Here is a 26,760-nt window from a genome sequence, read left to right as displayed (position 1 = left end):
TGCGAAGACTAGTTTACTTTCAAGCGTTAAGCCCCTTCTAGAAGGGGCCTCTTAGAAGAGGCAGTGGGGAATTTGATATGGTCGAGAAGATATATATATATATATATTTATATATATATATATTTTTTGCTGGCCAATGTACTTCTTTATAGCTTCTGCAAGCAGAGGTAGAAACATGATTTTCTGAGAACCCCAGCTGTTTTTTGGTTTAATAATAATTATTCACCATTAATTTAATGAATGTTATTGAAAGTGTACAGTGTGTGCACTTCTCTCAGGTATAATGAGATACAGAGAAGTATAAGACATAGCCCTTAAGAGTGATATAGCGTTGGCGGGGGGAGGGAGATGCAAGAGGGAAGAGATATGGGAACATATGTGTATGTATAACTGATTCACTTTGTTGTGAAGCAGAAACTGGCACACCATTGTAAAGCAATTATACTCCAATAAAGATAAAAAAAAAAAGTGATATAGCGTCACTGGGGAGCTAAGACTATATCTGAGAAATGGAGAGGGAGGAGGAGTAGAGAAATAGGGCTTCATCCCTGACAATAATGGGCTTTGATAGGACACAGTGGAAGAAGCTTTAGCTTCTAGGAAAGTGGGGATGGGGCGCGGCAGAGCTTGGATAAATAGGATGAGGTGGATAGTAGAGAAAGGACACTGTCCAGGAACAATAGGTACAGTTTACAGGGGGGAGAGAAGCAATAGATTGGGAGGCAGGGTTGGGGTAATATTAGTGATAATATTAAGTGATAGGAATAATAGTAATATTAGAGATAGGAGGCACCGTGACTGAGTCTACAGTCTAGTTAGCTGAGGAAGCTACAGAGGGGAGGTTTGTGTGTTTGAGGAGTTGGTGAGGGAGGTGGGAAAGGAGATGGGCACAGTTGAATATACTAAGTCAGTGAGTAAGTGATAAAGGAAACTGAGTAGATAGATGTGAGATAAAAAGAGGGTGAAGTTTAATACTCAAGAATGACTTAGGATTGGATCCTAAAGATAAGACCTTCAATTAGTTCTAACTGTAGAACAGAGGCAGTGAGAGGGTTAGGGTTGGGCTGACCATCAGCTGAAATAGAAACAAACAGGCCTATGCAGATATGGTGATAGAAGAGGACAGGGGTCATAGGCAGTAAGTTAGCGTCATCAGAGCTGTAGTCAGCAGTCTGTAGCCAATGTCAGATAGGTCAGACCAACAATACACCAGACTCAGACTTTATGGGCTGAAATGACTATGGAGAATTCCAAGTGAGTTGAGTCAATGACTTTATTCTATCCAGGTGTCCCTGCTTTTTTAGAATCACTCTTAGACCTGGACAGCTTAGACCAGTCCTGTCAGTCTTAAAAGCCTTGTCATGGTCCATCCAGCGATTCCCGGTGGTCCTGTGTAGGTAGTGGTTCAGCCAAAAGGAAAGTACTTTTTGGGGTTACTTCTAAGGAGACCCTGAGATTTGACTGTGGTGTTCTAACCTTCCATGCTTCTTTACCATTAGGGGTCAGGGCAGAGCTCCAAAAGCTCTGAATCTTGCCCAGTTTGGTATGTAAGCGTGGGGGTCTTCTTTATGGAAGATAATGATGTCAGTGTAATTGACCCATTGGTTGATAGGGTAGGAAGGGGTGCAGGGAAAAGGAAGTCAACAGTTTTTCTTCCTTGGGTGAAAGGCGTAGCTAGGACAAATATCTTTCAGCTTTCTAGAATCCATAAATCTGAGCCTTTGTCATATCAGTGATAAGTAATACATTTCTAAAATGTTTAATTTGAAAATGTTTATGTTGCTAAAATGTCATACATCACTTAAAGGTTTACTTAGTAGGTAGGGGTGTTGGCATTAGATATGTGCTTAAACGTCTGTTTTTGCTGACATGAATCATTTACTTTTTTTTTGTTTTACATCTTTATTGGAGTATAATTGCTTTACAATGTTGTGTTAGCATCTGCTGTATAACAAAGTGAATCAGCCATACATATATCCCCATATCTCCTCCCTCTTGCATCTCTTCCCACCCTCCCTATCCCACCCCTCTAGGTGGTCACAAAGCACCGAGCTGATCTCCCTGTGCTATGCATCTGTTTCCCACTAGCTATCTCTTTTATATTTGGTAGTGTATATAGGTCAATGCTACTCTGTCACTTCGTCCCAGTTTCCCCTCCCCGGACCCTGTGTCCTCAAGTCCATTCTCTACGTCTGCATCTTTATTCCTGTCCTGCCACTAGGTTCATCAGAACCATTTTTTTTAAGATTCCATGTATATGCGTTAGCATACGGTATTTGTTTTTCTCTTTCTGCCTTACTTCACTCTGTATGACCAGTAAAAATGTGCTTCATTGTGCTTACCTTATGAATGATTTAATAGTCTAAGGCTACACTTTTGTTGGGCTTTAAACTCTTATGGCTTTAATCACTATTTCTCGAAGTTTGGTCCATGGATCCCTGGCAGTCCCTGAGATACTTTTAGGGTCTGTGAGGGCAAAACTATTTTTATAATAATACTAAGATATTATTTGCTTTTTCCTCTGGATTATCATTTGCACTGATGATGCAAAAGCAGTGGTGGGTAAAACTGTGGGGTACCAGTGTGAATCAAGGCAGTTGCAAAAAAAAAAAAAAAAGCCAATTTCACCTAAGAATGGTCTTGCTGAGTAGTAAGAATTATTAATTGTATTTAATCTCAATCTTTGAGAATGTGTCTTTTTAATATTTGTGTGACAAAAATGGGAGGTGTTCATAAAGCACCTCTGCATATTGAAGTGGGAGATTAACTCAGGGAAGAGCACTGTGTGGTTGTTTAAGTTGCGAGCTAAAATAGCCACTTTCCTTCATGGAACACCATTTTTTCTTGAAAATTGACCCATGGACATTTCACACTTGGGTGTTCGGCAGACATCTTGAAAATAAATAAACCTGTCACATCAAGGACAACTGACATGATTTACTGCTAATGATAAAATTCAAGCTTTCAGGCAATAATAAGAATTTTAGAAAACTGTAATCTATTACCTTGAGTTGACAGATTCTTAAATTTAAAGACTTTCTCCCACTTTTAAAAAAAATTTATTTTATTTATTTATTTTTGGCTGTGTTGGGTCTTTGTTGCTGTGCACGGGCTTTCTCTAGTTGCGGCGAGCGGGGTTACTCTTCGTTGTGGTGCATGGGCTTCTCATTGCGGTGGCTTCTTTTGTGGAGCATGGGCTCTAGGCACGTGGGCCTCAGTAGTTGTGGCACGTGGGCTCAGTAGTTGTGGCTCGCGGGTTCTAGAACGCTGTCTCAGTAGTTGTGGCACATGGGCTTAGTTGCTCCGCAGCATGTGGGATCTTCCCGGACCAGGGCTCAAACCCGTGTCCCCTGCATTGGCAGGCAGATTCTTATCCACTGCGCCACCAGGGAAGCCCCCCCCACATTTTTTTAATGGAAAATTTTATACACAAAAGTAGAGAACACAGAGTAGAATAAGGAACTCCATTTTTCCAGTTTATCTATCACACTATCTGTCTTTACTTTATTGAGGTATAACTTATCCACGAGACTTGTACCTGTTTGAAGTGTATAACTTGATGAGTTTTTTTTTTTTTTTTAAGAATTTTATTTTTTATTTTTTTTGTGGGACGCGGGCCTCTCACTGTTGTGGCCTCTCCCGTTGCGGAGCACAGGCCTCGGACGCGCAGGCTCAGCGGCCATGGCTCACGGGCCCAGCCGCTCTGCAGCATGTGGGATCTTCCCGGACCAGCGCACGAACCCGTGTCCCCTGCATCGGCAGGCAGACTCTCAACCACTGCGCCACCAGGGAAGCCCCTTGATGAGTTTTTAACATATGTATGCACTTGTGAAACCGTTATCATCATCAAGATACTGAAAATTTCCTTCACCCCCAAACATTTTCTTGCTCCCCTTGGTAATCCATAAAGACTTACCTAATGAGGTGGTGTAATATTAATGAATTTTTTGATGTTATATAATGATATATGTCAAAATATGGAGAATCTGCATAACTCAGTGAATCAATATTTTTAAAATGACTGATGTGTGTTGTTACAAAGACATGCATGGATAAAAGGCCCATTGAAAGGTCAATATAGACCACAAGATTTGACTGTAAAGAGTATGAAAAGTTCATTGTTATGCTTTTAAGATTCCACATTGCAACTAAACTTTAAGAAACTACAACTTGTCAAGTTTTGATGTAATATCAAAGAAGAATATCTGCAGTTATCTGAAAAGGCTATTATTCTCTTCCTTCTTCTAAATATACTTCTATGTGAGGCTGGATTTTTCTTATACTTCAAATGAAACAACGTATTGCAACAGATTGAATGCAGAATCAGATATGAGGATAAAACTGTCTGATTAAGCCAGACATTAAAGAAAATTATGAGAATGAAAAATAATGCCATTCATTTCACTAGAAAAATTTTTAATTTAAAAAATACAGGTATTTTCACAAAATATTTATTATATAGTGGATTTATTATTGATATTTTGAAAGGAATGAATAAATAAAATTTTAAAAATTCTGTTTTAATTTCTAATGTAGTAAATATTGACAACATAATCCAAATAAACAAAAGCTCTTGGTAGGGAGAGATTGTAGATAAGTTTTAAGAGTGTTAAGGGGTCCTGAGGCCAAAACATTTAAGAACTCCCGATTTAGTTCATGTGTCCAAGAAAACTATGAAAAAATTTAATCCTCAGACAACATTCCAAACTTAATTTTGATCAATATTTCCTACTCTTTCTTTGAACAAATTAATTTTGATGGCTACTCAGTTATCTCTCTATAAAATATAAACTAGGTTGATTCCTCTCTCCTTAATGTTTTTGTTTATCCCTTTTAAGTTTCCATTTAAGCATTCTGTGGTAAGAATGTGACAAGTAGAAAAATACCCAAGACTGACAATAGCATAGCTATATGAAACGATGCATTAAAAAAATCATTATTATGTGAAATTTATATTCTATAATATAGGAATGCCTCTTTTGTGGTAGGCAGGACCAGAACATTTTGTCTTGTTTTCTTTTGCACAGGCTGACAGGGAGATGATTAAGAAAATTTCATCTCTAGTTAGACTGAGTAAGATGAATCTACCTCAAGCATGTTAGAAGAGGGAAAAGTGAAAAGACAATTTATCACCTAAGGGAACTGTACATTGTTTTTTTTTACTTGAAAACTTAATTATCAAGTAATTTAATAAGAGCTGAGTGCAAGGTATTTAATTATTTACTCTATGACACACAAATTGAATGGCCATGGAATTTATTACCCTGATGGATACTTGTAAGTGTACTACGCTGGGTTAAAAGAAGAAAACCAAGAGTATCCTGCTTTAAATGGGACTTACATCATCCTACCTAGAAAGCATAGTGTTCTTGAAAAGTGGAACGTTTGATGTGGTAAAATATTATATTTCAAATGCCAGTCCTGTTCCTTTTTGTAATCTAATTGTCTTCTTCTTACAATGTTTCCTTGATGAAACCTGTCTTCTAAAAAGAAAGTGAAGTTTCATTATTTATGCCCCTCATAAAATTGAAAAGCAACTGATAGTTGGAACTCTCAGCTTGTTTCTTTCCATCTGCTTGAGTTAGAGGAAGTTGCAGGGTAAGTAACTGAGCAAATTAATCATAATGATGGCTCACTGTATTTTAACTGGTATATCAGCTATTAATCTGATGCTAACACAGAGTGACAGCTGTGGCTCAGGCTATTTTGAAAATCCAACCATCCGTTGGCCTGGTTTCAAACCTTATGATTTATATTAGATGCCTTGAGAACCTTACCTATTAAAGGGGTAGTGCTATGTGGTAAATTTAACTATGTGACAAATTAAGCATCACTGCTAGAATGATGCAATGATAATTTGTGTTATTTTATGATTTATGTGTACAGCCTCTGATTTTAAGTGTATTTTAGAAAATGTGAAAGAAAATATTGAATTCCAAATAAAAAGAAAAATAAATGAATGAAATGGAGGGCAGATTCTGCAGGCAAAAGAAGCCATTAAGATATAGGGAATTAGTCTTAGGAGAGCCTACCTAAGTTGCCCAAAGTTATGGCTAACTGGCCCATCACATTGCCTAATTGCCTCTGAACGTGTTTTTTCACCAAACTAATTAATGCTTCTTAATGTTTTAAAAGTACTTAACACAGTGCCTGACATATAAAGTTATAAAAATGTTAGTTATTAAGATTAATGGCACTACTAGTTATACTAGAATACTTAATTGCAACAGTATTCTTACTTTCCTAACATCAGAACACCCAGTCAGATTTTTATAAATTTGCCTCATTCCTAATGCTGTCCTTAAATCGGCATGGATTAATTGGTGCATTTCAAAAATAAAAATGCACATATACACAAATATAATATATCTATCAAGTGCCTTTTATGTATTTATGTAATATTTTATATTGCATACACATATTTATATATAATTTATGTATAAAAATACAGTGGTGAAGATGGAAAACTGACTTTTTTGGGGAGCTATGGGAAAAACACAATAAAGCGTTACCTATGTTTTGTATAAAATACCTAAAGCACTAACTGTAGCTAACAGGAAGAACAACATTTTGCCTATTCATGAATTGTGGCTCTATTTGATCTTCTATTGACTAGGGTATTCAGGGGAATATTCTGTTTTGGTTCTGGCTGTGAGTACAGGAAACTACATTTGATTATCATGTTTTATTTTTCCTACCAGGGAACCATAGCTGCTAAATATATTTTCATTGCTAACAGCTCTGATCAAAGCAGAAGCTTTTACTTAAGAAGTCAATCTTGGCCTAATATGGTTTAGAGAAAGGGAGTTCACAGTTTTGCTCCAACTATGCATTTTTAGCAAGAATTTAGTTGATAAGTGTGGCATACATTTATCTATATATGATAGATTTTTTAAAAAATCTGGGCTTCCCTCGTGGTGCAGTGGTTGAGAGTCCACCTGCCGATGCAGGGGACATGGGTTCGTGCCCCGGTCCGGGAAGATGCCACATGCCACGGAGCGGCTGGGCCCGTGAGCCATGGCCGCTGAGCGTGCATGTCTGGAGCCTGTGCTCTGCAACGGGAGAGGCCACAACAGTGAGAGGCCCGCGTACCTCAAAAAAAATAAAAATAAAAATTACTGTGCCACCCTTTATCAATTCACTTTTTAGGGCTTTTATCGTTTTTTGCTATACAAAATTATTTATAGACCTTTTCAAGAACTTTTCTAAGTTGAATTGACCAAACAGTAGATACCACATTTTTATTAAAAGTTAAATATAAAACTCGTCTGAGTTTTGCCTCTTCTGAGTCCATTCTTTTCCCACCCTGATTGCTGATTGGCAGAGCTGTCCCTTCCCTGTGAGGCGGTGGGCTTTAGGGCACGTGGGCTCCACTTTTGCCCTGATTGTTTCCATTCTTCTTGCCAGTGATTAGTTTAGGAAGTGGCACGTGACCCAGTTCTGATAAGTGAGGGGAAGTCTGCTTGGGACCTCAGAGAACAGTTTTCTTGATGATGCATAATTTATTGGGAAGAGAACATCATTTTTTAGCTGGAAATTATTGAGTATACATGCGATCCCTGGACTTAGCAGCATCTTAACGACGGGGACACTAGGTGACTTCAAGCCCGTGTGCTGAGTATGGGAGACTAGTAGGTGAATCTTGATGATCTTAAGCCACAGAAATAACCAACCCAAATGTCATAGGAGGTAATGACATTTTGAAAAATTCGTAACCTCTTGAATCAGGAGTTTTTTGTTACTTGCAGCTGAATGCATCCTAACAGATACACATTTTGAATGTAAATTGCAAAATGTATTAACAGAAAAGAGACTCAGTGTTTTGGGTTTTTAAGCACAGTTCTGGTAGTTACTAAAACTTGTTAGATGAATCCGTAAACAGAATGAATACTGACATAGTGTATCAGAAGAGTGTCAGCCTAGACCATGGTGGATCATAACAGATCCTGAGACCTGCTGAAACCAATCTTGATTTAACTGCATTTCATCTAGTATAAGAGAATTTTCTTTTCATTATCTTGGGGATTCACTTTCATTCTTCTGTATCACTTTAAATGTTATTAGAGGAAAAAAACTTCAATAATTATATACTGAGTTATTAAAGCACCTTTTATTTGAAGTCTTCAAATGCTTTACATAGCAGGAAATGTGACTGTTGTCTTGCCCAAGACAAACAGTGAACCACTTTCAGAACTACACGTATTGAGGATATTCTACATAAAGAATTAGGACCTGTGAAAACCCCCCAATAAGTTGGGAACTGTAGAACCAAATTTTGTGTTGTTTACATTGTTAAACTACAAATAGAATCTACTTATTGGGTCCTTTTTGGCTTTTTGAAATACATGTTTTCTTCCTATGAAGGATGTTTCTTTCTCTCTGAAAGGTTCAGGGCATTAAAGGATTAAAGACACTTGAATAAGAAAGCAGCCATAGCGGATAATACGAATACTGGCCAGCAGATTAAGTGTATTCTCTGCTTTTCTTTCTTTCTTTTTTTAAGTAGGTTTTAACATGCAAACATTTCACTTGTCCATGAGTAGGTAACTCATGTCAGTTTTTGTGAATTCATTGTTAATGCCTGCAAAGAAGGACAGACCGTAAAAAAGCAGGCCTGAACAGTATCTGTCCAGGGTAGATGACTGTCACCGGCCTTTGTCCTCCGGTACTGCACTGCCTTCCTAAAACTGTCAAATGGGATTTACCACAATGCAAATGCTGGGCTTCCTTCTGCTCCTTTCACGCGTGCCTGCAAATGTGGGCCCCCCACCTTCCTTTGACCCAGACTTTCTCTCTCACCTCCTCTGGCAGCACCCCTCGACTCAAGAGTTAACTTCACCCCAAGAGCCGACGTGCTTATCACATTAGCACATACTCAGTGTGTAATAAATAGCACCTGGAATCAAATTGAATTGATAAAATGGTATAATACAAATTCAAGGTGTCCAGGTACACACTGTAACTTCTCAGCCCTTCTCCCAGCCCTGCTGCTGTCTGTTCTCTGAGCAGGGAAATAGATTCTCTGCCCTAATTGATTTCTCACCATTAAGGAAAGGGCTTCAATTACATACATTGTTTAAGGTTTGGCCACATACATAGAAAAGAACTGACTGAATAATAAGCAGGGTGGAGGCATTTGAAGCTTGGCACTAAGCTGGCATGTGTCAGTGGAGATTGGGAAGGTCATTATGGATTGGTAAGGAAGGACTTCCTTTGTACCTCTGGTCATCTGCTTGTTTCCTCTCCTTTCCTAAGTGCACATGGTATATTATGTTTTTCTCCTTGTGTTTCATATATAGGAAAAAACACATTGTCTTTCCAATTACATACTGAAATTGTACAGCATATGGCAGTTTCAAATACAGATAACTATAACTTTCAGTTTTTGAGAAAAACGGCTAAAGCACTGCAGAGAGAAGTTAAAAAGTCTTTGTTGAAAATATGACTAAAGTAGGAATAATGTTAAAAAACCTTGGCTCCCAAATTTCTGGTTGGTCAAGATTCTTTTAGCTGGTAATTAAAAAGGACTTTACTGGTGAGATTTACAGATTATCCTTAAAGTTTTTCAGTTATAATTTTTCAGTCTCTTTCCTTTGCAGACAGACACTCATAAGAACAGCTTTCAAATATCAATATTTAATGATGTAGTTTCAGAACCTTGCCCTTTGGGTACAAAATGGCTACGTAGATGTAGCATGAGTCAGAATGGAGTAGCATCTATGTGGTAGGTATATGCTTACTGTGGATTGATTATTGAGAATTAAAATTTGGTTTTACAGGAACATAGAGAAACAGAATACAATATTAAGTCCATCTAAACTTCTTCAAGCCCAGAGTAACTGCTTGGTTTTTGGTACTCTGATGTCAACATAAAAAAATTGGGATATATTCCAGAACATCCCAGTTTTCATGAGTTGTGTTTCCATAAATTGTCAAGCATTTCTTTTTTTTTTTTAATTTATTTTATTTATTTATTTATTTTTGGCTGCGTTGGGTCTTCGTTGCTACGTGTGGGCTTTTCTCTAGTTGCGGCGAGCAGGGGCTACTCTTCATTGTGGTGTGCGGGCTTCTCATTGCGGTGGCTTCTCTTGTTGCAGAGCACAGGCTCTAGGCATGCTGGCTTCAGTAGTTGTGGCACGTGGGCTCAGTAGTTGTGGCTTGCGGGCTCTAGAGTACAGGCTCAGTAGTTGTGGCTCACGGGCTTAGTTGCTCCGCGGCATGTGGGATCTTCCCAGACCAGGGCTTGAACCTGTGTCCCCTGCATTGGCAGGCGGATTCTTAACCACTGCGCCACCAGGGAAGCCCCAAGCATTTCTTGAAGTTATGTAACTTTTCACTGAAACTGTGACATTTCTTGGTGTAACAGTTTCTGTTAAGAGTGCTACCTGCTTTATAAGGAAATCTTCCTGAAGTGTGCCTTCTGTGCTTAAAGGCATGTCTCCTAAGGCTTGGTTCCAGAATTTGGAGGGATAAAGCGTTTTCCTCCTCTTTTTACACTTCATGATTTGATGTCCTCTTTCTCTCCACTCTTTTGAATACAGGAACATTTACTTTTTCTTTTCTTTCTCATTTGCTTCTGTAAGTTGTCAAACTCAGATTTCCTTTCTTAATGAATGGGAGATCTCAGAAGAATTGGTAATCTGTACAGTTTTACAGAGTCAGAATATTACAGTGAGATTTTTTCCCTTAGAGTCAGACTTTTATAGCAAGGTTGGCCAGAAATCCAAATATACATGTTTTCAGTTATAGATAGAAAATAAAGCCAAACAGTGACAAAGAGAATAGAGTCTTTGGTCATAGTTAAGAATTATATTTTCCCATTGGAGATAGTAATCAGAGCTGATATTTCAGAGTACATGAAGAAGAGGCAGCTGCTGCCCCCTCATACTTTTTAGTTTTATTCCTGCCATTTCAACCATTCTGATAAAAATTCAAACAGCTATAGCAGATATGGGCAACTGTTTTAACCATGATTTTTTTGTAGCAAGGCCTGTGAGAAAAGAAAACATGAAAAGGTTATGGTTTTAAATTTATGAACATGGTATCAGATATTTTTTCTCATTGATGTTAACCTTACTTCTTTTTCTAATCTTCTAGTTATGGTAGATCTCTATATATTACTGAAAGGAGTCTGTTAACCCCCTAATAAAACCCTACTAATATTTTCTAGGATTACTTGTGAATGGTCCAAGTTGCTCTTTTTCGTGGAAGGTGAATGCTTCCCAGGGTTGTTCTGGTGCCCGTGTTCTCCCTTGAGTCATTTCCCCAAGGCATAGCAGGCAGCAGGGCCAGGCTCCAGCTCCAATAAAGGACCTGTCTTTAGGTCTTTGTTTTAAAATAGGATTTTAAATACTCCAGCACCATTAATAAAAGGATCTGGTGACAAAACATGAGAAACCAAGGCATTTACAACATATTACCATAGAGCTTGATTAAATAACTATTTTTCTGAACATTATTCTGAAATTGGAAGAGGTTTCATAAAGTATATACCTGATACCACACACAAATTGTGTTTAATAATAAGGAACTCAGCAATGAGATGCTCAGGGCTTATGCAGCCAGACAGATTGAATTCAAATCCCATTATTGTTCCAGTTCTCTGAGAGATTTTGGCCAAGTTACTTTCCTGAGGTTAAGTTTTTCGCCTGTGCAGTGGGGATAGTAATTGTACCTGCCTCAGAGCCGTGGTAGGGATTAAATGAATGATTAAATGTAAAGCCCTTAGCAAGTGCCTGGTATATAGTAGGTGTCCAGGAAATGTTAGCGATTATTTTTAATTTTAACTTACCACTTGATTGTTTTGTGAGATAGGGATGGGTGAGGAGGGGCTTACATCTAAACTATTCAAGTTAGTTACATACTGACATACTGTTGTATTTCTAAATAATTGGGTAAAAGATGGCTACTTTCTAGGTCCTTCTGAATGATAGCTACTCAGATTTGCGGGGGGAGGGCGCATGGAATGTCAGGGAAACGGATCTATTTTTTTCACCAGAATTCCATATATATAGCTTGTTTCCTAAATGAAAACATACAGACACATGAATTTCTTAGTTATTTTTGAGTTGAAAATTTGTGTATATGAAAACTTATGAAATCTGTAGAAGGAAAATCACATTTAATTGTATGTTGAAGGAATCATCTTTATTGAAAAAATCCAAAACTATGCAGTGTGAAAACCATTCTTGGAAATCCTGAGCTAGGAGTAGTCATAAACCTACAGGGTGAAATTACAGCCTTTCAGAACTGAGAAAAATCTTAGTGACCCTGGACTCAGACTCCATCCCCTCTTTGAGGTTAAACGGTGTGCTAATTATTTGCACAATTAAAAGCAGTTTTAAAACTCCTGTCTTCAATTTCTCAGTTGTTTTCTAATCTTTTATTATGGTTAATTCACTTTTAACGCTTATAAAAAAAAAAAGCCTCTAACATAGCCACGCCACCTGCCCACCCCACCTTGGATCGCAGGATATCCTGAGATACACACTGTTACTTAGCTAATGATACAATTTATATCTTTCATTCTTAATTGTATGTTTTCAGTAGTAGTGCCAACAGGGTCTAATTAATAAAGTGAAGTTGGTAGGGTTCACCACAGAATGTTATCCCCTGGATGCTGCACTGGAGTGAGGGGTCTTCTTGTTTGGAGTTTCCATGGATAAGCAGTAACTCAAGATGGCAGCTAGGGGGGCCAGAAATTTGTAGAGGAGGAGGTGAGATTGCTAGCTGGTGCTGGAAAGACTGAGGTGCATGTAGATACACTGCTTCCACAGTCTGTTCTCTTCTCCTTTCCCTCCTCCCAAACACTACCTACTTTGCAACAACAAATTAAAACTTTATATTGGGGCTTCCCTGGTGGTGCAGTGGTTGAGAGTCCGCCTGCCGATGCAGGGGACACGGGTTCGTGCCCTGGTCCAGGAGGATCCCACATGCCGCGGAGCGGCTGGGCCCCTGAGCCATGGCCGCTGAGCCTGCGCGTCCGGAGCCTGTGCTCCGCAACGGGAGAGGCCACAACAGTGAGAGGCCCGCCTACCGCAAAAAAACAAACAAAAAAACCAAACTTTATATTGAACTTACCAGATTTACAGATGAAGAAATCAAAACTCAGACAAAGAGGTCAGTGTTTCAGAACTGTTAATACCTGCTGTCAGGTATTAGGGTTAGGGTTAGGGTTATATCTGAGATTCAAACCTCTGGCTTTTTATTTCTAAAGGTTCTATCACTACACCAATGCCGGGATCGGGGGATGCCAGGAGTTGCTCATTTTCCTCAATGAAGAGTGTTCACTGCAAGTATTTCTTTCTTTAACACAAAAATTAATGCTTAGGATTTTAAAAATTGACAGGTTTTATTCTTCCAGACTGCACACTCTTTTTGTTCAGATGAATAGGGAGGTAGACACACTGCCTCCAGAATTGCGGGCAGTTTTCATTATCATCCACTGCCCTCTCCTTTCAGTGCCTGGTGAATGGGTGTGAGTGCTTAGCTGGGAAGTCGAGGAGTAAAGTTAAGAATTTGGGTGGTAACCCTGACGCTATGAGCAGTCTTTCCTTCTCATGGTGTCATAAAATAAGGCTCTTCCCTAGATAAGATAACAGATTTGGAACGATTTCATGAAATCTTATGTCATGAAGTTCAAAATATATCATCATGTCTGGAAATCAATTGCTTTGTTGTCCCTGAATCTGCCTAACCACCTTGTGTTTTCATTAAGAAAGATGCTATTATCGCTGATCTTTTTCTCAGCGATGCTTCTAGATTTGGGGCATTTTCTGGGCTACTGACATACTTGATGCTCTAATTTTAAAATTCATAGTATTGGTTTAATGCTTTAATAGAGGAAGAAAGCAGTGTTTCAGAAAGCAGGTATTTAACTTTAAAAGATAAGATGTAAAGTGCAGACGACACCTGATGTTCTTTTACCCCCCTACACCCCACCCCCACCCCCCCACCACCCCCGCATTTCTACCCTTACTGCAGCTTGAAGTTCGTGGTACTTCATTCAAGTTGTGTTTTCTGTGTTCTGCAAAGTCAGGTTCCCTATTCCTAAAACAAAGAAAGAAAAATCTCCTGGGGATGAAAGAAAGCTCTTCCTCTTTAAATGCAGACAGAAAATCTGGGGTTTTTTTTCCCCTTTGAATTTCCCTGTGCAATTACCGCATTTGTCTGCAGGAGAAAGGACCGGTTGTGGTTTGTTCTCGATTACCTTTCTTAAAGACACGTCCGCAGAGCCACGCAGCGCACGTGGCACTCACCTCAGGGCGAGAGAGCTCCCAGTTTTGCGAGAATTAGGCGAGCGGAGGGCCACCTCTTTCCCCGAGAGCCAGTCCCAGAGCAGTTGCGTGGGTCTGGAGCCCGGGGAGGCGGAGCCTTTTTGCTCCCGGCGGCGAGTGCCCCCTCCTCTGCCTGCCTCCCTGCCTGCCTGCCTGCCGGCTGGCCGGGTATCCTGTGCAGCCACTCGTCGTGCTCCTGTGCTGCTCCGCGGACCGTGGGATAAACCGCAGTCGCTCTTTGGGGAGCCCTGGGAGAACACCAGGAAGGAGAGAGAGCGCGCTAGTGCCATGGGCCAGCTCTGCTGCTTTCCTTTCTCAAGAGATGAGGAAAAAATCAGTAAGTGTGATTTGTTCTGTGCCACATCCTAAGTGGCTGGCTATTTTATGTGGCTGTCTTCTAGGGATAGTTTTGGTTTTTTCTTATGGGAAACATAGCAGACTAATGAGCTGTGATTTTTCTTGTGCATTTACTGAAAGGATTGGTAGATGTGTAGTTAATAATTAACTGTCGAAGTACAGCAACTCAATGAATAGAGCTATGTTAAAGATACAGAATACCGAAGTCATTTTTCATTTTCTTCTGTTGGTATTTTACAGCTCGTTTTTATCACACTATCTAGAGTCAGAATTTAGTTTTGAGTTTCTTTATATCACTGCATACAATTTGATAAATTGTACATGCCAGACTTCATTTTTCTTATCTGAAATTGGGATGTTTTCAGAGCAATGCTCAATAATAACATATAGAGAAGTAAAGCTGGCTCGAAAATGACATATATATACATTTGCAGATATTTTCATGTGTCCTCTGCTTTGTTCTCCATGGAGGGAATTCGGGTGTAACTGTAAGATCCCTCCAAACAAGTGATGCCACTTTAATTTCTGCAAAAACTTCACTGAATATTTTTAAACTAATGTCAGGCAGGTTCCACATCTGCTTATGGCTGAAAACAGAACTTAAATTGATGACATTGCACTGAAATTTCTTACTCACTGGCTTATGTGTGTGCACTTACATTTCAACTTTGTTAAAAACAGTACTGGCATTGCAGTTAGTTTGCTGAATAGAATTTGCCTTAAGGGCAGTTGCCCCCAAATGTTGAATTTTTACTTCTTTTTCAGTAAAATGTTTACAGACATACTAATGAAAATTTGCAGCCACATTTATGTCACATCAGTGCTTTATTTAAATAAATTTAAATAGGTCAACAGAATCTCTTGATATCTGATTCAGATACTCAAAGATACACATCTGGCTTGTATTTCCTGCTGCTCATTCCTCAGGAAACTAGCCAGGGACAGGTTTAAAAATAATTAATACATATCTTATACATATTCACTTGGGAAAATAAGCCAGGTTTTTTTTTACAAGAAATCTTCTGAGAATGCTGTGGGATAAATGTTGGGAGGCTTTGGAGCGTTTGCTTATTAACAAGAGCCCATAGCTGTGCTCTAAATTTTACTTGTGAAAATGATACTGTACAGTAGGCGATGGTCCTGCGCTTAAAACCTGAGGTGATTTCACAACAGAATTGTTCATTTTCTAACAATGAGCATTGGTATTCATTTGGCAGCGTGAAACTTTTCAGATATTTGTCAGAATGATCCATTTGTAGTTTCTGAGGGTTTTGGTTGATTGATTCCTTGAGGAAGATCTCGATCTGAAAAACCTTGGTCTGGACAGATGTAGGGAGAGTGGATTCTTTCCTTACCTTTTTCCACTTCCTATTCCACTGCTCCAGGTTTTCTTGGAGTTCCTGCTTTCCTTGTGTTCTCTTTCTCTTTGTCCCCTGTCTGTAACTGAAGAAATCAAGTTTCACCTCAATGAGGAATTTGCTCTTTTCTGTCTTTCTCATCTGGGATCCTTGGAGTGCAAAGTCTTCTGTTTTACATACAGCCCTTCTCAGTATTGATCGACAGGAAGTGCTCTTGGGGGTTTACCTTCTCAAGTTACAAAATTTTAAAAAGAAAATGAAGATAAGACACTGTGTCTGAAGCAAAGTTCAAATCTGAAAGTGCAAATTATGGTTAGAATCAATGCATTTGTGCCCCGTTTCCTCTTCTTCACCGCTACTGGCCCCACATCTTTCCCGTTCTCTCCTCATTATTCTTTCATCTGTCTTTGATTTTGTCGTTACTTCACTGTTTTTCTCCTAATCTGCTCCACGCTCTGTTCACATACCACATCAGCTGTTTTCTGGTGCTGTGTTTAATTTCTCTGCTACAGGATGGTCTAAAGAGAAGGTTCTCCGCCAGGCACTGCTGTGCTGCTGGTAATACATGTCTACCAGTACTTACAAAGGGAACTTGGAAAAAAAGGCAGAGAATTCCTTAGCCAGCATGCTTCAAGAAACATGTAAATTAGCACTGACTGTAAATATCCAGTTCATAAGCTGTGTTGATTGCATGTAAAAGAACCCATAGTAGACATTTGGGAGGGCCCGATCTTGCTAGTGGATTGTACAGTAACCTTCTGGGTCTTATGCATCTTCGTGACCCCACCTCGTAGCCTTGTTAGCCTGCTCTGGGCCACATGCTCAGTGAGGACCTCCTAGCCGCAGAGCACAAAAGTGCTTATGCCCACACCCTTCTGATTCTGCTGTAAAGGGTGATGGCCGTAGAATGTATCTTCTGAGAGCAGCTCAAGTGGAGAATTAAACAAGTTTTTGGTGAAAGTTGAAATTTATGGTTGTCATTCTCAAAACACAGGTGAGTTGGGAAGCCCATCCTCTGTAGCCCTGCAGAGATACAGAAAGGAGGTACCCAGCTGGCCAAGTGGTAAGAGTCAAGTGGTCCCTCTCCCCTCCTGCTGTTGTTTTATCCTGCTTTTGTCCTTGGTGGTGGTGGTAGATAGAAAGTATTCTCGTTTCACTGATTTATTAGTGCTACCATTTTAATCTATTAAGAGCAAACAAAGTGATTTTTAAAAAATCAACTAGTTGTGTAAGGGCTATGTTTGTGTGGGAAGTTAACTGTATGCACAGCCAGAAATCTTGGTAATGGGGTGAATAGTCAAATACAGTAGAACTCGTCATGGTTTATTTCTCAGTTAATGCAGCACAAAGCAGCTAGACCCTTTTTGTTTAAATCCCAGCAGTTGAACATTTTCTCAAACTGTATACTTTTTGGCCACAAAAGGTAGAATAGACTGACAATAAATGCATATTTCTTGGTAGATTAAGTACTTTCTATTGCTACACAGGACCATATTTAACCTGAAACATTCCCGTAGATATTGTAGGATTAACAAATGTTGTAGATAGTCTCCAATATAGTTTTTGCTGAATTCTTCTATAGCGCTCGTGTCCTTTGAATTACCGCATGTCTCATAGTGAACTTCCAGAAGGGAATGTTCATGAGTAAGAATGTTGTTGCACAGGCTTACTGGCCCCTGCAGTTTATCAGACTCACTAAATAAACCTGAAAAGGAAACTTAATCACTAAAGAGATAGCCCTATAACTAATTTAGAAGACATTTTACTTGCTCCTTTCCTAGTGCAAATTTTCTTTTCTTTTTTTTTTTTTTTGTGGTATGTGGGCCTCTCACTGTTATGGCCTCTCCCGTTGCGGAGCACAGGCTCCGGACGCGCAGGCTCAGCGGCCATGGCTCACGGGCCCAGCCGCTCCGCGGCATGTGGGATCTTCCCGGACCGGGGCACGAACCCGTGTCCCCTGCATCGGCAGGTGGACCCCCAACCACTGCGCCGCCAGGGAAGCCCCAGATTTTCCCATTTTGAAGTACATTTGTTTTATGTAGAATGAAACAGGTGAATGTCCAGAGATGAACCAAGCCTCCTCCCATGGTAGTTTGTCAAAGGGATGTGTCATAGGGGAGAATGGGACAGCTAATGAATGGATGCACTGACAACTCAGTTACTTTCTAGCCCTGATCTTCTGTGATGCTGAAAATGAAAGAGTATTAGTATGTATTTTAACAAGAAACATATCTTAATTTTATAAGTATGTGTTTAAACAATACACAGACATTTTACTTTTATATATGAAATATGTTTCAATATAGTCTTTTTATTTTTTATTTAAAAAAATTTTTATTGGAGTATAGTTGATTTAAAATGTTGTGTTAGTTTCAGATGTACAGCAGAGTGAATCAGTTATGCATATACATATACCCACTCTTTTTTCTTTTTTTTGACTTTTTTCCATATAAGCCATTACAGAGTATTAAGTAGAGTTCCCTGTGCTATTCAGCAGATTCTTATTCATTATCTATTTTATATATAGTGGTGCGTATATGACAATCTCAATCTCCCGATTTATCCCCCCTACCCCTCCTGTAACCATAAGTTTGTTTTCTACATCCATGACTCTACTTCTGTTTTGTAAATAAGTTCAGTTGTATCCTTTTTTTTAAAGATTCCACATAGAAGTGATATCATATGATATTTGTCAGTCTGACTTATTTCACTCAGTATGACAATCTCTAGGTCCATCTATGTAGCTGCAAATGGCATTATGTCGTTCTTTTTTATGGCTGAGTAATATTCCATTGTATATATGTACCACATCTTCTTTATCCATTCCTCTGTTGATGGACATTTAGGTTGCTTCCATGTCTTAGCTATTGTAAGTAGTGCTGCAGTGAACATTGGGGTGCATGTATCTTTTTGAATTATGGTTTTCTCTGGGTATATGCCCAGTAGTGGGATTACTGGGTCATATGGTAGTTCTACTTTTAGTTTTTTAAGGAACCTCCATACTGTTCTCCATAGTAGCTGTACCAATTTACTTTCCCACCAACAGTGCAAGAGGGTTCCCTTTTCTCCACACCCTCTCCAGCATTTGTTGTTTGTAGATTTTCTGATGATGCCCATTCTAACTGGTGTGAGGTGATACCTCATTGTAGTTTTGATTTGAATTTCTCTAATAATTAGTGATGTTGAGCATCTTTTCATGTGCTTCTTGGCCATCTGTATGTCTTCTTTGGAGAAATGTCTGTTTAGATTTTGCACCCATTTTTGATTGGGTTATTTGTGTTTTTGATACTGAGCTGCATGAGCTCTTTGTATATTTTGAAGATTAATCCCTTATTGGTTGCTTCATTTGCAAATATTTTCTCCCATTCTGAAGGTTGTCTTTTTGTTTTGTTTATGGTTTTCTTTGCTGTGCAAAACTTTTAAGTTTATTTAGACCCTATTTGTTTATTTTTGTTTTTATTTTCATTACTCTAGGAGGTTCAGTATAGTCTTTTTGTGTGGGATGAGTTAAATGGACCGTTTGTAGTATTTTATAAATATGAGTCAAATCTCAAGGTGGTTTGTTTCTGATGATTTGGAATTTGATGATATAACATTAATATATAAATTGAGGTAAGCAGTTTGTTAACTTCATGCCTGATGAATGCTTTCATTTTTTGAACTGGTGGTTATTGTTCAGTTATACTCAGAGAAGCATTTAGATTTTCCAGTTTTCCAGAAGGCTTCCTATAAATCCTACAGCCATATACTGTGCTCTTCTCACTTGCACTTAGATACACTGACTTTAGTGTTATGTTTCATACATGTGCTCTGTTTCATCTCATAGATTTCAAGCAGGACCCAGGTCGTATACCTCTCTTCATAGCATCAGATCCCAGCAGGTTCTCCCTTAGACACTGCAGCATGGGCCCCAGGAAACGTGTGATAGGGAACCCCACATCAGTGGACAACAACATTCATTTTCCTTCCTTAGAAATGTGTTTCTGCAGGGGATACAGCGTGACTCCAGTCTCTTGCTGCCTGTTGAATACAGATGGCCCACCCCTTGGCATGCAGCTTTTACTATAGAAAGAGTACAGGACTAGGAGAAAGGAGACTTGGGTGATAAACCCAGCTCTGCTCCTAACATCCGGTCTGACACTGGGCAAGTTGCTAATATCTCTGGGCCTCAATTCCTCATATTTAAGAAGTGGGGGTTGAACTACCATGATCTTGAAAGTTTCTTCATTGTCCCTTAGAGCTAAGAGTCTAGGAAATAAATATTATAGATGCAGTTCTTCTTCTTCCTGGTCTTTCTCTCCACCTCATCCTCATTCTCTTCTTTTTAATTTATTGAATGCTTACTGTGTGCTAGGTACTCTGCCAGGGCCATTTGGAAAACTGCTTATAAAGTGAAACTGTTAGAAAAAAATGCTTCCCATCTGTCCCATTTAAGAGGGGAAGTGGCTGAAAACTAGTAGTTTGAGGGACTTCTCAGTTACGGTCCTCCAGGGGTGCTGTGGGGCCAAGAGCTGGTAGGAGGCTGGGACGCCAGGCAGCCCATTATCTGCTACCTCGTTTCTGAAGCAGTGAAGCACAGCAAAGCCAGTGGTGCTCCGTGTAACCTGAGACGACATTGTGCCTAAGGTTTCTGTGGGTAACATTGTGGTAGCAACAGTAATGTGCAATATCAAACATTTAACCCTAGTCACTAAAAATTAGATTTTTCCTTCATTAAGTAATGTATACCCAAGAGGTTTATGTTTCCAAAATTAAGTATTGGAACATTAGAGCAAATGCTAATAGTTACTATGCCTGGTTCCCTTTGTTAATTCATAGGCTATATGGTAACTGAATTTTTTGTTGCTGATTCTATGATCAAATGCTGAGTAATTTTCATTGGGAGTGCAAAGGTTGTAGAATTTTTCCCAGCCCCTAGTGCAGTCCTTGGCTGTTGTGAGCTCTGCCTAGATGCCCTGTCAAACAATGTGATGCTACCTGTCCCTGTATCTTCTTTCTTGGGGGCCATGTGAAAAAAGGAGTGGGGAATCTGATGTACATAAAGGTCTCGGTAAACAGAAGAAAGCCTCGAATGTTACCCCTTCCTGAGACATATGCATTTAACAAGACTGAATTATTCCAAGTGACCTTGGGAAGTATTTGTAGTAAAATAATAAATTAAGCTTCCGTATTGACTTAGCCCAAAGTAACCTCTAATGAAGGAATTTCAGGCAACTAGTAGACTCTTTCAGGGCATCTGATAAGTCACTTCCTATAGGTAGTTGCCTTCTGTTTAACTAAGTTGACCCTGCCTAATATGTAGATCTTTGAGCTTTCATCCACCAACTTCTGATGCCCACAGTAAAGAAACTCAAAAGAGCCCCTGAACTCTCAGTGCTGAAAGCAGAGGATTTTGGAGGCAAATGGACTCGGTTTGCATCCTTGACTCTAGTATTTATTATTCTAAGTAACTTCTCAAAGCCTCTGTACCCTCATTTTAAATGTCTAGTTATCATAAGCAAATGTCTGTAAAATGCCTGACACAGTGACTGGCTAATAATAGACCCAGTAAATATAATTTCCCTGTAGTGAATGAGAATGTACTGTACAACCAAAGTCACCTTAGAAGGCAACCTGGAAAACTATGGTTTTATTTCCATCATGCCCAGGAGGGGAAAAAAGGGACTTAGAATTTCAGACCTTGAATTGTTTAGCAGCCTTACAACATTTATCTTTGTAGCTTCCCTCCTCTTCTCCTTGGGGTTCTGTCCATCATGATGCCATGCTTCCCTGCCCTGGGAGAGACATGTGGTCCATGTGGAGTTAACCATAGCCTTCCCTAAGATTTGATGGAGGATCTGTCTTCCTTTCGGGTTGTGAGTGGAAAGGATGTAAGCGTAAGATTGCTAGCTGGTAGGGAGTGAGGGGGAGTCTTCCTGAGAATGAAGCACAGAAGGAGGCCAGAGGAGAGAGAAAGAGATAGTCCTGTTGATATTGTTTGAGCCTCTGAGTTCAGCTTTGACTGAGACCTTATATTATGAAGCAATAAATCCTCCTCCTTTTCTTTGTTTAACTTGCTTGGGTTAAATTTTTGTCACCTGCAACCAAAAGGCTTCGGATATATTCTAGAAGACACTCAGTGTGTCTCAGGGTACATCCATTCTGGAGCAAATATTTCTAAACCTAGTGAAGAGGTAAAAAGTCTTTGATTTCTTCTCAACTTTCATGTTTCATTTTAGGCAATGAAATTTAGCCTTAAGTGAGAGCTGTTATGAAGAGTAATTCACTTCACTTCAACTAATAAATATTGTTGAGCATGTCGCATTTGGAAAGCCCTGGGCCAAGTGTTAGGAAGATACAGTGATGATACATGGTCCCTATTGTTGGAGGATTTCTTTTTAATTTACATGACTTTTTAAAAAGAGATGTTTTGGGTCCCAGTATTTATCATGCTCTGAAGGGAGAAAGCCGGGATGAAAGATCTTGATGCTCTCAGTCTAACAAGCAGAGCCACACCCCTTCATTCCAGGAAAGTTAGAGCTGAGTCAGCCAAGTCCAGTGAAAGTGAGTTAATTACCGCTCAGAGTGGAAGTTACCTCAAGCTCCTATCACAGGCAGCAGTTACAGCTTGACGCAGGCAAACACAGTTTCTACAACAAACATTTTAGCAAATAAAGTTTCCCTTAACAAACATTTATAATGTCAGAGGTACAAGTTAACGGAACTTAGAATTATTAACACCAACCTTTCTGTTGTGTAGTAACGTTCTTTGCCCTTAACAAATAGCCGTAGGCAAAAACTGAACTATATGATGAAAATATAAAGAATGAGTATAGTTTTAACTATGTAATGAAAATATAAAGAGTAAGTATAGTCTATGCTAACTAGGATATAAGTGATGTTAATTTTACTAAAGGCTGAGTCAAAGATATTTGAGGCTTATAATTTTCTGTTTTTACACTCCCCCCCCCCAGAAACTTAGGTCTTTAGTCAAGGTCATTTGTAAACCTCAGATATATATACAGAAAAATTATAGTGCCGGGAGAAAGTGATGTAAAAACAGGTTGCTTGGAGTACATGGCGAGAACTCACCCAGTTGGTAAGAATCTGATGGACAAGGGTGATTCACTTTTTTTTTTTAACATGTCTCTTCTCCCCCATCCCCCCAACTTTGTGGTTAGATAGTTGGTGTTGGCATTTGCCATGTGAATTACACCAAGTTTCAGTTTGATACCTCACATCTGACTGTTAGAGCAAAAATAAAATTCACACTTTCTAAGCATTTAAAACATCCAGCTAAAGTTAGCTGTGAAACTCAGCTTTTTGAGTTTTGATTGATGTTTATGATAACTAATAAACTGGCAAGCAGTTGATCTGTTAATCTAAAACTTTCTATCTAGATCTATAGCAGTCAGACCTTATTTAGAATTCTGGCAATCAGGAGTATGTCCTGAGGAGGGAGGCCAGGATGGTGAAGAGGCTGGAAACCACATCGTAAGAAGAAGGCTGAAGGACTGCAGCAGCTTAGCTAGGATGATAAATTAATTGTCTTAAAATATTTGTAGGATTCTTTAATGTGGAAGGGAAAGAAATTATTCTCTATGGCTCCAGGGTGGCAGAATTAGGACAGTGAGTGTTCATTTTAACACATTTCTTTTGGTGATTTTAGGAGCCAAATGGTAAAGATATATTTATCCAGTAGTATTCTAATTATGTTTGCATAACTCCCGTTTTAAATAACGAAAATACTGAAATGGAGCCCTAAAAGAGAAAGAAGTTATCACAGTCAGATCTTACCTTAATACTTCTTAATACATTGCCTGAACGAAGATATTTTAAGGTAGCGTTTTCAACTGTTGTAAGCCATCAAACTCTTTCTTTAAGTGGAAAACCAAAATTTTTATGAAGAAAATGTATGCCTCATTATTATTTCATATTTTATAATGACTGTTAATGCCTATTTTAAATGAGTACCTTTAGGATCAACAAACTTTGTTTAAAATAGAAATGTAACATACAACTTTGAGTTCGGGTCTAGGTACACTGTTGTATCACCTAAGCAGCACATAAAATGTTGATTACTGAACTCTGTAGTAACAGCAGGCAGTTGGTATCAATAAGTCCTAGAGATAACAAGCTAAGGTATATGGCCTGTTGTATGATTGTCTTTGTGAATGAAATTTTTATGAAAACATTTTGTCCAAATTTACATCTATTTTAAATTAATTTCCATAATATGGGTATAGTAAATTTAAGATAAAAATTCATTGTGATGCTATTGTATACCCACTACTGTATAATATACACTATCCTTTACTTAATCTTCAATGTAAAGTTAGGTATACAGATTTTTAGATTTTATAAAACCTAAAAAGTATATGTAAAACTATATGAAATTTGAATACTAAATTAAAAGATAGTAAACAAATTATTTATTTTTTAAAATCTTTTTTTTTTTTTTAATCCCACATTTGTTTATTTATTTATTTTTTTGGCTGTCTTGGATCTTCGTTTCTGTGTGAGGGCTTTCTCTAGTTGTTGCAAGCGGGGGCCACTCTTCATCGCGGTGCGCGGGCCTCTCACTATCGCGGCCTCTTGTTGCGGAGCACAGGCTCCAGACGCGCAGGCTCAGTAGTTGTGGCTCATGGGCCTAGTTGCTCCACGGCATGTGGGATCTTCCCAGACCAGGGCTCGAACCCGTGTCCCCTGCATTAGCAGGCAGATTCTCAACCACTGCGCCACCAGGGAAGCCCAACAAATTGTTTTGTAGGGAAGCAAGTTCATGAAGTATGCAATTTTTAGCAATATTTTTTAAAAAATTAGCCTCATAGCTGCTCTTAACTTTGTACCCTTTGCCTTTGTCATTTATATCTTAGTTCTCTGTAAATGCAGCATTGTGAGGGGAAAAATACAGAAATAGTTTGTGTCAGTTAGGATCCAGTCAAGAAAGTCAGAGTGACACCAGTTATTTTAACAGAGAGAATTTAACACAGGGAATTCATTAAGTTTTGGAGGAACTTTTTAAAAATTACATGCTACAGTAATTCAAATTAATTGTTGATGTTTCTAGGGAAACCCCTCACCCAGATCAGTTTAACACACTTGAGGCTTTGCTTGCTGGTGGTGGCTGTGGCTTCCGGCATCCTCTGTGTCCTCACCTTCTCAGGTTTTACTCAGTGGTGGGGATATGACTTCCAGCAGCTCTGGGGAGTATTTTTACTGTTCAATGTTCAAGTAGAATGAGTTCTTCTCTTCTAATTCCCATATGTAAAATCTGAGGGAAGGTACAGGTTGTAAACTACACAACCCTGGAGGGCACTATACATATCAGAGACATTGTAATTTATATATTATGGCACAAAGTACTTTTGTATATTATGAAAAATTTCCAAGAGATAGAAATGAAGTATCTTGAGGAAGAGGCACTTTAAAAAAAATTATACATGTATCATGTGAACCAGTGTAGCTCTGGCAGATCAGCAGCCCCACTGGAGCCATATAGAATATGAGATGGGCAGTTACCTGGAGGGGAGAAGTGAAGTGGTTGTTTTTACCAGAAAGGCTGGAGGGTACGTGTGGAAGGGGTTTGGGGAAGTGGATGTGGCCTGGAGCCCTGTGGGAGTGTCAGCAATGGAGCAGTCACTCTGATCCTAAAGGAACCATGATTTGCTCTTCCTACTTCTTTTTTTTTTTTTTAATTATTTATTTATTTAGGCTGCACCGGGTCTTAGTTGCGGCATGTGGGATCTTTAGTTGCAGCATGTAGGATCTAGTTCCCGAGCAGGGAACGAACCCAGGCCCCCTGCATTGGGAGCGTGGAGTCTCACCCACTGGACCACCAGGGAAGTCCCTGCTCTTTCTACTCTTGACAAGAGGAACCACCATGTTTCCCTTTTCACTCTGAGTATCAGGAAGCTCAACTCCATTTCATGGCTCTCATGACCTGCACTTCTGTGATCCATATTTCCCTCTGTTCTTTACTTGTTACTGTAATCTATGTTTTTTCTTCATCCTGATTTTTACTTTTCATTTGTAGTGTACCTTTTACTATATATTTTTTTCTTGCCATTAATTATCTCAAGTCTTGTGAGTATTTGACAATGAATGGATGAATGGATGGAAAGAAGCACTGTGACTGAAAGTATGTAATGGCTCTACTAGGAAGACAAGAGCAAACCTGAGGCTACGAAGGATTGTGACGTTTACCACATGTGCATAACACACGTTCTAAAGTTGATATGTTCCTGGGAGGTTGCATATATACTAAACTTGATATGATTGTTTTTATCTATTGTGATTTTCAAGTACAGAAAAATCACTATTTTCAATGCTTCGCCTTTCAGTTTGGTGCATCTAGAAACCTAAAACCATCTGTATCTCACTGTTTTGAGTACTGTCTGTTCATATGTCTGCTTGGAGGCCTTTTACAAGATTAATTAGCAGTAGCTCTTCTCTTTACCTAAGAAGGAACATCATTTAGTTGCAGAAGAATGTAAATGTAAACTATATAGAACAATGCATACATTTCTTGTTTGCAGTTATTCCAATTGTATAACGTGAATAGGTTGCCCATATCATGTTTGCTTACAGAGCCCTATAGCAGGGACCTCATAAACAAATAGCCTTGTAGCCTTATAAATTAAAAGAGGGTCATAGTATCCCTTTCATTTAAATCAAAACAGTAGTAATAGTAGCTAATTTTGTTGAATATTTACTGTAAGGGGAGCACTGGGCTAAGTGCTTTGTGTTATTATCTTACTTAATTTTCACAACAGCCCTTTAGTATAGCA

The 26,760-nt window shown here is 39.0% G+C and overlaps 1 protein-coding gene across 4 annotated transcripts in view; it reads left to right on the top strand.

The window, feature by feature from the left end:
• Positions 1-26,760, top strand: part of AKAP7 (A-kinase anchoring protein 7) — a 142,387-nt gene that overhangs the window by 86,975 nt on the left and 28,652 nt on the right. For 2 of the 4 annotated variants that reach the window (XR_003428567.1, XM_027086392.1), the window contains exon 8: positions 16,986-17,054. The exons of the other annotated variants lie outside the window; for them this stretch is intronic. Coding sequence is in view for 1 of the 2 variants with exons in the window: in XM_027086392.1 (XP_026942193.1) it covers positions 16,986-17,054 (69 nt within the window). In the remaining variant the exon portion in view is untranslated. The remainder of the gene's footprint in view (positions 1-16,985; positions 17,055-26,760) is intronic. 4 annotated transcript variants of the gene reach the window in all.

Source organism: Aethalodelphis obliquidens, unplaced genomic scaffold, assembly GCF_003676395.1.
Source record: "Aethalodelphis obliquidens isolate GAN/ISIS:26980383/991018 unplaced genomic scaffold, ASM367639v1 scaffold3, whole genome shotgun sequence".
Classification (NCBI taxonomy): Eukaryota; Metazoa; Chordata; class Mammalia; order Artiodactyla; family Delphinidae; genus Aethalodelphis; species Aethalodelphis obliquidens.
This window is presented reverse-complemented; position numbering and strand designations above follow the sequence as displayed.